The following is a 17,752-nucleotide window of genomic DNA, read 5'->3' as shown; positions in this document are numbered from 1 at the left end:
GAGGTTGGTTATGGATACAAACTTAAAGTTAGAAGAAGTAAGTTCTAATGTTTGATAGCAGACTAGCAGGACTATAATTAGCAACAGTATTATGTATATTTCAAAGTAACTGGAAGAGAGGACTTGAAATGATACCAACACATATAAATGATAAACACTCGAGGTGATCGTCCAATTACACCTACTTGATCATTACATATTCTTTGCATGTTATAAAATCCAACATGTACCCCATAAATATGCACATTATTATATATCAATAAAGGGGAAAAACCATTTGAATTGGTAGACTAAGTAAAACAGAGTGCCTCCCCAATGTGGGTAAACCTCATGTAATCTGTCAAAGTCATGAACAAAACAAAAAGCTGAGTAGGGGAGAATTTGTCATTCATTTTCTAGCTGTGACATCGGTCTTCTCTAGACTTGGACTAGAACTATACTATTGGCTCTCCTGGGTCTCCAGTTTGCCAACTGAAGATCTCTTGGGACTCTTCAACATTCATAATTGTATGAGCCAGTTCCTTATAATAAATTGCATACACACATACATCCTATTGGTTGTTTCTCTAGAGAACCCTGACTAATATATTTCCTTAATGATTAATCACTATTTGTCATTACATAATTATTACATTACATTATTATTACATAATATGTCCCCTGCATGTAAAGGTAATAGCAATAGCTATTGTTAATTTTATTACAATGTAATTATTAATATTACAAAACCATCTACACTAACAACAATAATGATATCCAATCCTTATTTTACACTTAAAATATTTCAGGCAATGTTTTAAGTACTCTACATGTTTCAATTCAAGCAATCCTTACAACAACCCTATGAATTAGATATTATTATAATCCCAATTTACTTATAAGGAAACCGAGGCAAAGAGAGGTTAATTATTATACTGAAAGTTACACAGTACCTACAGTAGCCGGACTTGAGACCCAGCAAGCTGACTGCAGACCTGTGCAAGCTGACTGCAGACCTGTGCTCTTCCATTATACAAACTGAATCTTATCTTATTCTCCTTTGGAATCTTATAGTGGAGGGCAATGGTTTTTTTCATATTGTATTCTCTGCACCTAATGCATCAGAGAAGCAGCTTGGAAGTACAATAGTAAGTCAGTCTCTTGGAATTCACCCACGGTATGGATCACAGCCCCAACTCTATCACTTTTAACTATGTGATCTTGGGCAAGTTACTTAACTTCTCTGTGCCTCATATTTTCTGTTCATGAAATGAGAATTACAATAGGATTATTCTGAAGATTAAATAAATCAATAGATGTTAAGTGCTTAGAATAACATCTGGCATTTATTAATAGTAAGTGTTCAATAAATGCTAGCTTTGATTATAATGCTGGTTTTATTCATCACCCCTCATCACTCAGAAAAGGCATATAATAGGCACTCTACAAATATCTAATTAATTAAAGAATATATTTATTGTATTCCACATTGTATTCTTTTATATGACAATTGTGCTGCCTACTTTCCTTCCATTCATTCCTTCATAACCTATGTGTGTGGCACTGTGCTAGATGCTAGAGTGACAGAGATAAATAGATATGGTGATTGTCCCTAAGGCATCCAGAGCTAAGTACACAATCTAGCATGATACACAAAATATAATGTAATGAGTGGGATTACATTCTGACCTAAACACTGTAGGAAAACAGGATGGAGCATCTAACTTGGGTGAAGGGGATACGTGGAGGGGTGTCACTCGAAATAACAATGTAGATGTCTTTCTGCTGTGAGATAATTGTAGTAATAAGAAGAAATAGACTGTTCTCATAACCATTTCCCCAAATATCAACATACTGCTGCCGGGGATGCTAGTTTGTTAATAATGAGCAAATTCGTGAGTGGCTTTACCTGTAGAGAGATTAGACGGCTACCTCCTCAATGTGTAGTAAAAGAATACCCAGGGTTCCTGTGGCCCCCACAACTGTCCTTATAAAATTAAGATGAAATAGGTTCTGTGCCTAACAGAAAGAGGAGGTCATGTCAGTAAAAGGCATTTGCTTGTAAGCAACTGAATGAATGCCCAATTAAGAGTGCCTTACAGACAGGGGTTAATTTTTCTCACATAACAGGAAGTCTGGCAGTAAGCAGGTGTTGGCCTTGGTTCAGCGGCTCAACAATTCTGTCAGGGACTCAGGTACTTTGGCCTCCTCAAGGGTGCTGACTTTGACTTTTATATTCATTACCCCATCGTTGCAAGATGGCTGCTCTCACCTCCAGATTTCACTTTCAAGTTCAAGGCCAGAAGGGGAGTTAAGATGCCAGCCTTGTATGAGGTATGCAAGTCCTTTCCAGAATTCCCCCTGGCAGACCTCTGCTTGTGTTTCATTGCCACATGGGCATTGCCAGCTGGACTGGATCCTGGAAAAGCAAGATACAGGAGGATCACAATTGGCTTAGACCAGGAGTCAGCAAACTTTTTCTATAGCAGGCCAGATAGTAAATATTGTAAGCTTTGCAGGCCATATGGTAGTTCTCTATTGTAATCACCCACTCCTGCCCTTGTAGCACAAAAGAAGCCATAGTCACTACATATATGATCAAGTGTTGCTGTGTTCTTATAAAACTTTATGGACATTGGAATCTGATATAATTTTCACATATGAAATATTCCTCTTTTAGTTTTTTTTCAACCGTTCAAAAATGTACAAACCAATTTCAGCTCATAGATGATGGGGCCTGATTTAGCCCATAAGCACGTAGTTTGCGAACCTCTGGCTTGGACTAATGGCAACCCATCAACTGGACCTGGGCAAATTGCTATTACGTGTGGTGTTGTAATAGTTGTCTCTAAGGGAGAAATGAAAGCTGGATAGGCAACTAACAATGCTGCAATGAAGGGCAGGTTGAATTGTCTACATGAGATAGCATTTTAATAAAGTATTTGGTATATGATCACAGAAAAATATTTAGATCCTTTGTCTTTTCTCCATTTGAATCTAGTATCTTTTCTTATACTAAGGCCTTTTCTCTCCTCCATTAGAGCAGCTGGTATCTGGGCTCTGTTTTTTAAGTAATTATTCAAAAACTCTTTTGTAGGGGGTATCTATTTTTCAATCAACATGGGATTGATTACCTCCTGTTGCCATACTTTAAGGGAAAGCTGGAGAGTCTAAAATTATGAATTGGGGATGCTATTCAATTTTCATAAATGTTTCACTGTTTTCTTCCTAGGCTTCCAGTCGTGAGGGAAATGCAAATGGAAACCTATCATGGAAAACGATTTTCTGCATTCTGCTATGACCCAATCTCATTATACATTCTCCACTTACAAGAATAAAAAAAAAAAATAGATTTGCAGCAAGCAAAAAACAGGCTCCCTCTTTATATATTTAATTACAAAGGCAATTTCCTTTATAGCCTACTTACAGGAATACCTCTTAGCATGTTGCCAACAGTATCACAACTTGTTTATTCAAAGGTTATGTGTGAATGAGAGCTTTTTGATATTAATCAAGTAATTTGCTAGTGTTGCTGGGAAAAAGAAAATGTTGGCTTTATCCTGGAAAATGAAACAGTCCATTAATCAAGTTCACTTTACTGAAGACAATTTTTGGGAGAGAGAGAGCAAGCAGACCCTTCAGATAAGAAATTCCTAAACTGATGGAAATTTTAATAGGGTTTGGCAAAGACTTCTGCAGAGAAAGTGATTAAGTAAACTAACTTTTTCACCTTACGAATTATATATGTATATGTGTGTGGGTGTATATATTATTTCAGATATTTATGAATTCAAAGGTTATTATTTCTTATTAATTGAAAGAAAGCCCTACTAAATGCACCAAATTCAACAGCAAAATTCTTGCATATGGGCTATTTTATTGGCGTTCATTTATAATCTCCAGTTAAAGTTAAAATGGTTAAATAAAATAAGTGTGTTCTTAAACATCTGTCTCTTTCTTTGTTACCACAGCAGCATACTCTTTGTAGGTTTGAGACTGGGTCTCCATCAATCAAAATTAAATTTTGCAGTAGGAGGCATTTAAAACTATTTGTATAAATGCAGCTGAATGGTATAAGGTTGCAAGATAAAGGATATGAAAAATAACTCTTTTCTGAGGGAATATAGTACATAAGAAGGGAGTCTTTTTTCTAGCATAATGAATTGAAAAAATCCATTAGCTAAACACCAACAATAGTTAAGTTTTATGAGCCAGACATTATCTGAATTTGTTAATAACATTAAAGCTACTTGAAGGAAAAAGAAAGAAATGTTTCACAATATTTTCTCTTATTTCTCAAATTCATTTGCAGACTTTGTCTTATTAAAATAAAAAAAAAGGCATGATGGAATTTTTAATCTTAAAGAAATTTTCAAGTATTTTAAAAATTCCAGGTAATAATCATTTTTGATCATTTTCAGTACTAGTTTATAAAACTATACAGTAGAGGAAAAATATACATATATATTAACAGCAGATATCAGAGTCACACATTAAGGGAGGAACCGTGTTTGATGAGAGCAGTAGGCTTATACTCAAAAATGTCTGGGGGCCAGGTGGAAGTAGGGGTGGCCAGGACAGGGACACATGTGAGATTAAAGTCCTATCTAGATTGAAGAGCAGCTAGTCTTCTACTTCTCACTGTTGCCATGCGGAGATGTGGCTCTCAGTTGCCAGATATTTTGTATTTCAATAAAAACTAGAAAGCAAGATTTCTTTTTTAAAAAACTCTAAATTCCTAAATATTTTCTCACATTTTTTCAAACATATGTAGATGCTACATCTAGGCTGTAGGCTGCCAGTTTTCAAACTTTGTTTTAGGAAAACACTTGTATAATCCACTTTCCATAAAGTAGGACAGGTCTGGAGGCCTTTGCATAAGAAGGTATCAGCAGTTTTGATATTGGGGTGACCCGTGGGAGAGAGTGTTTTCTGGTAAGGGGCTTAAGCCCATGGGGATGGGTAGCCACTGGGAAATTCTGTTTGGCATGGGCAGCTACAGGAATTTAAATAACAAGGTTGTTTAATATTCAAAGCAAATTTGACATTATTTGATTAAAACCATGCTGCCACCTCAAACCCTTAACATCAGCCATACATACCTACAAAGGCCTGTGCGAATAGTTTTGCAGAAAACAGAAGAGTCTGTGTTCTTCAACTGGTGAATGGCAGAACAAAAAGCCATAAGAGAACGGCAGAAGCAGTGACTCGGAGCTCCGCAAAGCAAGAGCCTGGAATTCACCAAAGCTGGGGAACAGCACCAGACATCCTGTGGAACGTGGGATGGCCAAAATTCAGGCAGAGCTCAGCTGACACCTGGATTGCAAGAGAAAGCTTCAACAGGTTACAACATTTTAAATAGAAGCAATTAATATCAACCCCCCCCAGGAATGATAAACAAAAAAATATAACGAGGTGATTGGACAGAAGCTAAATTATTTTTGCAAGCGCACGTATCCTCATGTCTGGGTAATCCTTTCCTCCTTCCTTAACCCTCTCATCAGGTAAGGATGTAGTTGGAATCAGTCTTCGGTTATGAATGAAAGTCTTTTAGAGGGAAATACTTTTGCATCATATATGAACTTCAATGGCTAAGGGAATAAGAAAGGAAGCAGGACTTCCCTAACATATTGATTGTGTCCACACCCATCAATACCTGCCCTGGGTTTAAGCTAAAGCCATTCGATTAGGAAACAGAAGACTTGTTTTCGTACTGAATGTAACCTTAGGCAAGTCATACAGCCGTTCTGAACTTCTCGATTCTCATCTGGAATTTGCATTTGGGAATACTTATGTTTCCCCTGACTACTTGGCCAGATTGTTTTAAAAAGATAGATACAAAAGATATGAAGCCCTTTGAGAACTGCAGAACACTCTGCATGTAAAAAATAATTGCAACGGAAAAAAGTTTCCTCAGGAGTGAAAGAATGAAATCATTAAAACCTTGTTATAGCAGATTAGTATCTATGGAAAGGGATCCACTGTCCTGAAATTCCAACAAGCAAGTTGCATGGAGTTGCCATGTAAGGGAATAAAATATCACCTGAGGAACTAAAGCCAAAAAAGAAAGGTGATGCAACTGGGGTATTACAGTGTTCTCATTTTCACCAGTGCTCAGAATTGCTAAATGTGTTGCTACCTACATTGAAGAATCCATATCGTTTGATCATTTGGCTAATGTCTCCAAGACAAAATACATTTAAAACCAAGATATCTAAAGGTCAGCTTGGTAATTTTTCTCATCCTTAAAATGGAGAGCTACAAATCTACATTTGTCATGTCTCCTCTTTCTCCGGGTGGTGTTTCTTTTCTAGAATAAGGAGAGAAAATTACCCTATATAAAGGATTCAGTGAATCACCGAGCAGCCTGATTGTGGCAGGCACAGGACAGTGTGAAAAGAGACGTGCCAAGGTATTTATAACAATATCAAGAAATGCCTTCCCTGTTGTCTCCTTTTGACTCTTGCTTTTCTGGATTTAAATCATTTGCCTAAGGACAAAAGGTTTGATCTTACTTTATTTCCTCTGTTAATCAAAAGCTTGCAAATTATGTCTCATTGCTCCTAATGACTTCCTCTCCTGGAGGATCAAATGTACAGACTCTTATGTTTGGGTTTCCCTGTGCACTTCCCAGACATGCAGTGAGTTTGTGCGTATTCGTGTGTGTGTACATGCACACACATGCATGTGTGTATAATGGAGAAGGTGGACAGATGAAAGAAAATCAAATCGCTTAGGTAATAATCATAAAGACTTGTAGCAAATGTATTACTGTTACATTGCAATAGGAAAATGACACGCTGTGCGTATGTTTACAATTATTCCCAGGCCTAAAAAGAACTTTCATTCCGCTAGTATGCTCCCAAAACCTTTAATTTCTCTCTCTCTCTCTCACACACGCACACACATATGTACCTCAAATAAAGGGGAAAAAAAAAGCTAACTTTTTTCATCACAAAGGATACTATCCAATTTGGTTATGTCAACTGGAATCTTACACATTTCACCTATCTGCAATAAACAAATGAACCTTGGATCACAGATGCATCATGCACAGGTCAGAAGAAATAACTAAGCAGTGTCATCAGATGATAGCAATGGATCTTTGGAAATGGTTTAATCTATCCTAATTCTTCTGTGTTCCACTTAGATCAGCTGTGTTTTGTGAGGTATGATTCATAAATTTATCCTAAAATGAAGACATTATGGCTTAAACCAGGGACCCAAAATAAATTTAGTTAGTGCTTTGTGTCTCCCCTCTACTCCAAAGAGATGATTTCACCAATCCTGGATAGTACTGGGCTCTGCAGGATAAAACGTACAGCTAGTACCTCAACATTTTACATGCTACATTGGATCCACTGTGCATTATAAGCTTAGCTATGTCAATTAACTGCACTGAGCCACGGCTTCTTCATCTGTACAGTGGTTAGGCCAACTCTGTTTCCTTCTGCTCTCTGATACTGTGGTTAATTTCTAAGAGTATCACTTTTTGACCAATTGATAAATAGCAGCAAATTAACTCATCCTCAGCTTCACTCCAAAGCAAATACCTCAATTAAATCTAAGTCCAAACAATAATTGGTTCAATAAACAAAAATGATAAAAAATTAACCAACACAATTCCTTAATTAATTTTCTAGAAGGAAATAGCTTTGCTGGTATAATCACATTTTATAAATATCATCAAGAGAGTAATAGGGAGAGAGATTCAACGGGATGTAAAAAACATAAACTTGGTGTACTCTTCCATATAATGCAAAATTATTACATTTTAATGGAATATTATATAGTAACATAAAAATATTTGGTGGCAAAAAAGTTTTTTAAAAAAATATACTTTGAAACATAATTCCCTTGAGATATCCCAAACTGTCATTAAGTATAGGTAAAGGCACATTTACAGAATAGCAAGTGGTCTACTGCAAAGGAAGCATAAAATGTCCGGACATTAACCATAATATACTTAACACAAAAATAAAAATGAAAACCTATTGAGATTAATTGGCTCTATCTAATAAGTTAATGTCTCAGAATTGAAAAGCTAATTGTGATTAGAGTCAATATGGACATTATCTGCTAAATGAAATCAGAAAAAGGGCCCACATTAAAATCAAAGGTAGTCACTACTTCCACACCCTACACACACTGCCCCTTTTCCCTCATCATTTCTGATCTCCTGGTACTAAATTATCTGCTACATTACATGAGACGAGCATCCAATTGAAAAAAAAAGACACTTTAATTCCTGTATGGTATTTTAAGTATTTTTGGAAACATATTGCTTGATTTCTCCTTCAATACATTTTTTGAAAATGTTCATTAGTTTTTAGCTGTTCAACGATTACCAAGGGAAAGGTCTCAGAGGAATTATTTCACTTTGAGTCTAATAGGATAGAAAAGAAAGAGACATGGTAGAAAATTATTAGGGAAAGCGTTTCTAGAAGTCCTGAACTATTACATGAAATATAAAACTCTATTCTCTCCATCTGACCGGAGATAGCTTTGTCTTGAACAAATGATAACCTGTCAACTCAAGGAGGTAGGAAAAAAATTACATCTATTTCCATTCAGAACAGATAGCCAGTTCTAGTCTAGACTTCAAATTGGTTGCACATTTATCCAGCCTCTTCTGTAGTTGTATTACTCATTTGTTTTTTTTTTTTTTTCCCCCAATAGTGACCTAATCTTGGTAGTTTGCTGGGCAATAAAGAGAACACAGATAGTCTCAAACTGTTCTAACCAAATCCTCCACCTCTACAACAGAAACTTAAATACTAATGACAATTAACAGTTAACTCCCCAAGTGTCTGTCCTTTCTTGTTCCACCTTGACTCTCTTCTTTTGAGAACCTCCAGAAACTTTTTCCAACGCCATTTTAGTTATTATATTAACTTCTTAGATTCCTATAGATTTTTTTTTTAATTGTCTTATCAAGGCTATCTCGTATGTTTGTAACTTTTTCATTTGATCCAAGGATTTTCTTGCTAAAAAAGTAGTTAGTACTTTTCTCCATTCTTTAGAAGCAGACAATTAAATAGCACAAGAAAATCAGAGGGCAGCTATAAAAAAAGTTGGGGGAAGGTTTTGGGAAACCTGAAAGAAAAACCTTTAAGGATTTTAAGATAACAAGAAACTTAAATCCCAGAAGTCCTCCAGGGAGAAAAAATACATCTCAAATCTCTATAGAACAACAACAACAAAAGGCCAATATGTGGAGAAATGGCAGATGGAAAGAAAGCTGACTCAAAGGCCTCTCTGCATCCTGCAGGAAGACCACCCAAAATGACACAGTGAGAAGGTTAAAGTCCTAGCATACACGTATCTTTGTCTACTGCAGAGCTAAGCATAATAGAGCTAGCACAATTGTGTTGCCACTCAGCTTGCTCTCTCCTTAGAGTGTATAGCAGTTCCAGTGCATACGCCAAGTTTTCTAACAATATCCTTTATTAAACTGAGTTGAGTTTTAAATAGCAGGAAACAAAATTCTACAGTACTGAAAATATTTAAGTGAAAAATCATATTCCAAAGGTACATACAAATGAATTGGAATTATTGTAATTCTTAAATTCTCTACAGAAACCCCATTTTTTTCCTTGTAACAGAAACAATAACCAAGACTTAGATGCATTTCCTTTCATATGGTAAACATATACTACGTGAAAACTGTCATCACTCAGGTGAAAATATCAGAGTCATCAAATCCCCAAATCTCAATGTTTTAGAAAGTGAGTTTTTAAAAATATCAAGTTGCTCATGAGCAAATAATAGATGGAATTTTCATTTATAGTATATGTTATGGTCTGTCCACTCAACAATGTGCTAAGCTGGAGAAACAATGACAAAAAACAAAGATGATCCCTTCATTGATTTCAGAGTATAGTGCTTCAATCCAAGTTAAAACTATACCTTCACTTGAAAATAGAATCCATTACACTATTCTTCATCTAGCAAGATCTCTTAGTAACTGACATTTCTATAGCCTGGTGTGTGCTGCCACTAACAAGTTTTGGGATCTTGGTTAAGTCACTTAACTTTCTGGCCTTATATCCCTTACATGGAAAGAAAATGGATTTAGCTACATGATCACTGAAGCCCTTTTTGGCTCTCACAATCTAAATCTTTAAGATTTGTTTTTAATGGACTACCTTCTTTAATCTTCATGATCCTCTGCAGTGACAGAGGTAGAGAACGTGATTTGTGGAAGATAAAATAGCTAGAAAAATGCCAAGAGAGTGGAGAAAATTGAGACTTCTGGTTCAATGCCTGAGTGCCGGCATGACAGAGGAAATATCATTACACAGCTTGGGGACAGGCTTGCTGCTGGCTAGTTTAGTGACATTGGGCAGGTTGTTTCATACCTCTGAGCCCTGGTTTCCTTATCTGCAAAACTGGAACATAACCTCACACATACATGTTTTGCATAAAATAAAGTCCTCATAGCTAACTTTTTATCCTATAATAGAAGAAATAGGCAATATATAGTCCTGTTATATAATGACAATTTTAACGAGACTATCGAGTTTTCTGTCAGTTTTGCACCATGGCTAAAAACCAAGTTCTCCTGATAACTGACTCCTGAATGTGCGGTACTCTCATTTCTCAGAAGAATAGGGTTGTGCTTTCATCCAAAACCAAACACGGCCATTTTCCCCCAAAACAATCTACTGAAGCAGGTAACTGGCAAATATGCCCTCCTTGGAATATTCCCTAGAAATATTTCAAAGACCAAAGAAATATAAAACAAAACTTTGTCATCTTTTCTGAACATGGTAAACTTGGTGATACTGACAATGCTGTAAAATACCAATAGTTATTAGTGTAACTATTAAAAATTTATTATTGATTATACATTAACTACAAATTATGTATCTCTACTTGATACTCAACCTCTACTCTTTTTATCTTTTCTCCTCGTTCTGATAAAACCAAGGGAGTTTAAGTGGTGTTGCTGCACAAGATTTAAAAAAAAAGCTTACACAACATATTTGTTATCAATGCTTTATTGTTGAAAACAAAATTGAAATTCTCTGGCACATAAAACAATTATTTCTACAAAAGGAAAGCCTACAAATCTTGATAATTTATACAAATAACAGTTTCTCAAAAAATAAAATTTTAATTTAGTAAACTTGTCTTGTGCTCTATATTTTTAGCACTGTCTGCAATAATCCACCATAAATCCCTGAGCAGAGACATTTTTTGATCATTTTCTAACACCCCCCCACCCCGAAGCCTCCCCCCGAGTTGGTCAGTTACTAAGTCCAGCCCTGTAGTGAAAAGTGTCAGGGATATTTAGTTATTAAAGATCCATGCATTTTATGACACAGGCCCAATTATTAATGCTACTTGGGGACTGAGTCAACATGAAGTGCCTCTACTGTGCATTCAGTGAACCTATTAAGAACCAAGTCTTTGGAAGGAATAACAATAACAACAGAAAGACATAAAATGTTAAGCCTAGGAAGTCATCATAGGTCAATAACTATTTAAATAAATACAAATGTTAGACATTGAATTAATCTCTATAGCCTTATATAAAATTTTTTTTTGTTTTTTGAAATTGCCAATTTACAAGAAGATGAAAAATACACTTCAACCCACTATTCTGGTTTAACCATGGGTTTGTTGTTGTTAAATATCATTCTGAAAACACAGTGATATAGGTATAATTTAACTTTTGGCCCTTCAATGAAATGTTTACAAAATAATATACACATTATAGGAGGGCCTTCTTACTAATGCCATCAAAAAATCTCTCTCACTACATTTGTCCTTCTCACAAAAACACTAATGCCATAGGAACTCTACTTTAAATTCTTTATCCCACTGTATTCAGATATATAGCAAAACATATAAAATATGGAGAAAACATAATATGATGTATCTGCATGTCCAGCTTCCCTTTGATGGGGACGCAGATCATATATACACAGAGAGTGAAAAAGAAGGAAAAACAGGTAATTTTCAGCTACAAAGAACTGGCTTAATGCATCAAGTTTTGTTATTCTTCTATGGTAGAACAATAAATAAATAAATATGTAGGGTATAGCATAGCTACTTTCTTTATGAAGAAGTTGATAATGGACTAGTATTATATGAAGTTAATTTTTAGTAGCAAAGTTTGACTACAAGCCAAAAACTGTTCAATAAACGTTTTTTCTCTACTTCGTTTATAGTCTTTTCCTTGTTGAAATGATCACTGAAGTGGTTACTAACAGGTAATGAAATAAAATATCAAATTTTCTAGTGAAAAATAGTTTTCAACTGAGAAAAGCACTTGGCGGAAGACCCAGAAACACGCAGGCTAATGCTACACTCTATTGCAGCTAAAAATAAGTCATTTTTGACATCTTTCAGGAAGAGCAAAATAAGATAAAAATAATTCCTTGAAAACTTGTCAGCATTACTGTTTAGGTACGTATTAGAAAGTGATTAGCATTTCACACCAACCCTTCCAAAACTCTGAATCAATGGCAACCACCACCATCCACTCCTTTGCGTAGACTTGATTTTTTTAACCAGCAACATCTGGGAAGCACAAAACATCTTCCCTTTTGTCTAATAGCTGTTGGTGAGTTATTGGAACAGGAACACTTATAAACTTCCCTTTCCTTTACCCTATGTACGCATGCACATTAACCAGGAATAGCCATTTTAAAAGGTAATTTCAAAAGAATTAATATAATGAATTCTATTAGGCAGTTGGCAGGGGGGGAAATAGTGGCAACATTAAAATAAAAAAATGCCTGCCTGACACATTTAAGGCCTCCCCGGGCCCTCTCACAACATAAACGTGAAGTATGGTTAACTCTACTGTCCCCAAATCCTATTCAGAACACAAAAAGCAAATGATGTTCCAAAGAATGAAGACTGTGACATACAAATCATGAAACATTATGTGCACTAATCAAGAAACAACTGCAGATTCCGACAGATTCTGACACAGTATTTAAAAATAATTTCCTAAGCTTCAGAGATTGGTAAGCAGGCTGTCCCAAAGAGGGAAGACAGCAGCGTCAGGACAACCAACGGCTCACTGGGATTCACACCACGCTTTCATCACTCCCTATTAACAACTTTACCTCAATAGAGTACTGTGGCTGAATGGACACTCTGACTTCCTCTCACAGTGTTTAAGGAACAATATAATTTTGAGATTAGTTTTAAAAATGGACCAAATCTGTAACTTAGACACCCCTCCCTTTTAAGAATGTCAAAAAATTCTGTTTTAAGTGCTCTGGTTTATAGTCTATGGGTAACAATTACATCCTCCAGGAGGTTTCCAACGTTCCCCCTTTTTGGTGTTAACAGCTGTGCCAAACAGCAAAGTGGATTCTCCCAGAAGTGGCAGTGACCTCAAAGACCTCTGCCCTGGTCTTGAAGTCCAAAATGCGTTCTTATCACAGCACTGCCGGGAAGTTCTGTCTGTTAACAAAGCCAGCTTTTGAAAATGGAGGATGGGTTTCTGCCTCCCTGTGTCAGGTCTTGGAAGTCTTTAAGCCTTGTTTTTCCATGATGTTCCAGAGTTTGCGGAGGTTGGACTGCGTGATGACGTCATCCGGCTTGAGCTGCAGCGCCCGCAAGTAGTTGGCCTCGGCCTTCTGGAGTCTGCCGTTGAGGTGCAGGATGGCTCCCAGGTTCATCAGGGCAGCGGGGTACTGCGAGGAGAGAAAGGAGGGAAAACGATCAAGAGGCCGTTTCCAGCTCTCCTTCATGGAAAACAAAAATCTTCATCCACTTATGCAAATGATTCCCTTATGTCTGCAGGCATTATATGGAAGCAATTTAGCGATTTAAACAAACAGATAAAGATAACTAGGGAGAAAAAAAGTTTGCAAACAGCTGCTGTGTACTTTGTGCTTTAAATAGGACGGGCATCCAGAGAGGTAGTTATTTTTTCTTTAATGAGAAAACAGAGGTAAAATATGAGGACCTCGTACCCTAGTCCGGCTGTATTTTTTGAGAAAAAAAGTTAAAAGTGATACAATTTCAGATGGAAAGAGTAAAAATTTTTTCAACTCAATGACAAGAAATACAAAATTAGGTGGGAAAAGTTGAAAAATCTATGTCCGCTCACTATTTTCTCTTTTTAGAAATATTCCAAGCCTTTAATGCAAACAATTAAGATAAACTATAAAATTTTACTGATGTTTTTAGGATAAAAACCCTGAAAGAAATTCAAATGTAACCACTTTAAAGTTCTTTCCAAACCTAAGTAGTTTAACAAGACAAAGTCCTTATTTTTAAAAGCCAGGTTTTTTTTTTAACTTCTAATGGTAGATGTTTACTATAAATATAGCAAAGTAAAAATATAGCAAAACAGATAAAATATGGCACTGAAAAGTGAAACCTTTACAAAAAAAGTTTCATTTTATTAAAAAGCAATTCTCATAGAATTTTCACTAATGCATCATAATTGAATTATAGAACCATCATGTGGGGGGAAAAAAGTTCAAAAAAAGGCCTGAGTTACGCAGTACTAGTTTAAAACAAAGGTTTCCCTCCCCAAATTCTCAGAAATTAGCTAACAACAACAAAAGTTCTTCCCAAAGGAAAACATATTTTGCTCACTATCTGCAAATAAAGGCTGTTCTGCTCTTGTCTTGTCCCCAGAACGTTCTGGCTAATAGAGAACAGCTAATATTTTGGCAGTGACATAAAGGCATATTTCACATATCAGATAAAATTAAAAGTGTTTATGTTAGGATTATGCTTTCATTTTACAGATAGCGTCAACTATTAATTGTCCTTCAACTCTGTGCTACAACCTAAAATAGTTCATAATTATTTTTAAGATTTAATATTTTCACAAGATTTTAGTATGAATGCATTTTTCAGCTGAATTCATGTGATTCCGGTCTTTACTGTAGAAACAATTATTTCTGAACCAAAAACAATGCTAAGGGAGAGGGTGGAATGGCTTAGACTAAGTCGACTTTGAAAACTATGATCAGATTTGGATTTTAAGAGATCTGAGTTTGCGTTCTTGCTCAACCACAGACTGTGACCTTGTGAAGTTACCATATCTGTGCCCCAATTTGTTCATTTTTGAAAGATATAACCTTAACTTCTTTGCATGCTTTGGAAAGATACAATGAGAAAAATAAACAGATACACAGAGCGGAGTGCAGGTATAAAGCAGACACACTGCAGATGTCAAGATCTCTTTTCCTCGTCTCATTTGCTTGAGCTCTTGCACATACATGTTTGTGATTTCTTACACTGCTGTACAGGCTGTAAAATTTTTACTTCAATGTCTACATAACGTGTCTCTGGATGCATACCAAAATTCTCTTAAGTCTTCAACTACTAGGCATTATTTTCAAACTTTTCTACAACCTTTTTTCTTTTCCAAAAATAATGTTGCAAATATAAGCTACTCCTGACCTTCAAAAACCTTTTGGTCAGGATGACTCCACACTTATCAAGAAAAATACAGATGGTCAGTTTCTAATTTTAAACACCAATCCAAATAAACATGGCTCTAACTTACATGTGCAGTGAAAAGCTCCACATTGGAAACTGAAAATACCACCACCTACTCTGTCTTCCTGTAAGAACTTTGTAATCGCACCACTGTTTTTATCTCGAGTTCCCTGATGCTTGGACACATTTCTGAATTATGTCCTCGCACAGTGCTTAGCACAACTATCAATAAACAGCTACTAAACTGACGGTGAAGCATGCTCACAGCCTGAATTACTAGAGATGCTAAGTAGATAAAATGCTTAGACTTTCTGCTACCTGAGTGGGACGAGAGGAAATAGGGAGGGAGAACCACTGCTGAAGACCATTCCTCACTAACCAGAAATGGAAGAGGCCCAGGGATGAGGCTGAGAGAAACCACATGGCTCTGTGGGACAGTGGTTATTTCCTGGATCACTGTATTACCAAAGTGTCTGTACTTACAGTGTCTGTATCTATAATTGCAACTCAAAAGGATTATTAAAACACTCAGAGGTTATGGAGTCAGACTGCCTAGGTGCAAATATCAGCTCCACCACAGAGATGTATGCATTGAACAAGAGGGCTGAGGGGGCCAGACACCTCGGTTTCTTCCACAGATGGGAAGACAACAGTACTTGCTTCATAGGGTTTCTGTAGACGTTATCCGAGATCACAAACATTTTGTCTTTTTCCTGTTCTTCTCCCTCCTTCTCATCAATTCAACAACACAAAGTAGAACCTCCTTGTTAGGGTACCTGAACAATCAGTGAACCAAAGGTTAATGATTTTTGAACTGCCACTACTATTACTAGCTTTCTAGACTTTTTAAGGTTAAACCTGTAAGAGATGGATGTAAAAATGGCTGGTGAAGTATACCTTGCCACATAAATAGGCCTCACTATCATTTACTAAATTGCAGCCTGAGGCTCCTTTGTCCTTGGAATACTTTGGAATTACCTAGCCACAATCAAATTATGAAAAGAAATTTAGTATTTTAATATTATTCTAAGAAAACACAATTAAGAAGTTAAATCTATTCTGATGAATGAGTTCTGAAAGCTAATTATAATGGTATGTTTGTAATAACTTTAATTTTGCAGTATCCATACTAGCATTTACTCATTAAACAAAAATAATCATAAATTGATATTATGAAGTTAATGTGGGATAACAGATCTCAAGGAAGCTTACAGAGACTCATTCATTGCTTTTCCTAGGGACTAAAAATATACATAAACCAAAAGTCTACATATTTAAGAACATTGTTCAATATGTTTAAGCAGGTATATATTTTAGGTTCAGCTCTAACATTCTGGTTTGAATGTAAATGTCCATTTTAACAGAATAATTTTTTAAATTTTAAAAACCTACAAATGTGCATTACATAATGCTTACAATATCACTATAGCTTTCTTATTTGAGTGAATGGAAACTGATGGGATCTATATAGAGGTATGCTAAAATGTGACGTTAAGTAATGAGTAGTGTAACCCTAGGTAACCCCTTTGAAAATGTCAACCATTATTTTGACATAAACAATATCATGTGTTTGTTAAAAATTTATGAATACGACTGGATATAGACTCTAATTTTTCTTACATGGTTTTCTGTCTTCAAAGATAGGGGCTTTAACTTTTAAGCTTGTCATGTCTATCCCTCCACAGCAGTGCTAGGGAAGCTTAAAGGGTCTGCACTGGACTGAACGCCTTCGGGTCTTCTAGCTGAGCTACACAAACTGTAGTTCAGGGAGTCAGTCGCACCAGCATCATTTGGGAGCTTGACAGAAATGCAGAATTTGAGGCCCCACCTACTGAATCAACCTGAATTTCAGTGAGACCCTCAGGTGCTTTGTATGTTCATTAAAATTTGAGAACAACTGTTCTAAAGGTCACTTCTAGATCATAGATTATATCATTTTATAGCTCATGTGATTAAATTCTCCTGTAAGAGGTTATAACGTATAGAACAGAGTATGTCAGATCAAATGTCTACCCTCCCCAAAAGTAGGATTCTTCTATCGGTCATGCAATTATTTGAGGGTAAATGTTCATATAACAGAAGCCATAAATGATTGTTATTAGATAGAGAGGGTATGAAAAGCCTTTTGATAATCAAATAAGAGCACGGAAAGGCTTCTAAATAGATTTAAAGACTACCTAGCCACCTGATCAAAATGCAAGAATTACAGGTGACTGGCAGTCTGATTACATATTGGTGTCCATTGCTCTATGCCAGCTGTAACTCATGGGCTGGGGAACAGAAACCCAACCACAACTGTTGATGTCTTCCCCTACACATGTCCTCTTTTATGAAAACAGCTGAT

At 36.1% G+C, this 17,752-nt stretch overlaps 1 protein-coding gene across 2 annotated transcripts in view; it reads right to left on the bottom strand.

Moving 5' to 3' along the window:
* Positions 1 to 10,966: 10,966 nt before the first annotated feature.
* TMTC2 (transmembrane O-mannosyltransferase targeting cadherins 2) overlaps positions 10,967 to 17,752 on the bottom strand; it is a 365,840-nt gene continuing 359,054 nt past the window's right edge. For both annotated transcript variants that reach the window (XM_069491843.1, XM_069491844.1), the window contains one exon: positions 10,967 to 13,640. In XM_069491843.1, coding sequence (XP_069347944.1) covers positions 13,461 to 13,640 — 180 coding nt within the window. In that variant the 3' untranslated portion in view covers positions 10,967 to 13,460. The remainder of the gene's footprint in view (positions 13,641 to 17,752) is intronic.

The sequence above is a fragment of the Eulemur rufifrons genome, chromosome 16 (genome assembly GCF_041146395.1).
Source record: "Eulemur rufifrons isolate Redbay chromosome 16, OSU_ERuf_1, whole genome shotgun sequence".
NCBI classification, from domain to species: domain Eukaryota; kingdom Metazoa; phylum Chordata; class Mammalia; order Primates; family Lemuridae; genus Eulemur; species Eulemur rufifrons.
The sequence above is the reverse complement of the archived record's forward strand: the minus strand, read 5'-3'. Positions and strand labels throughout refer to the sequence as shown.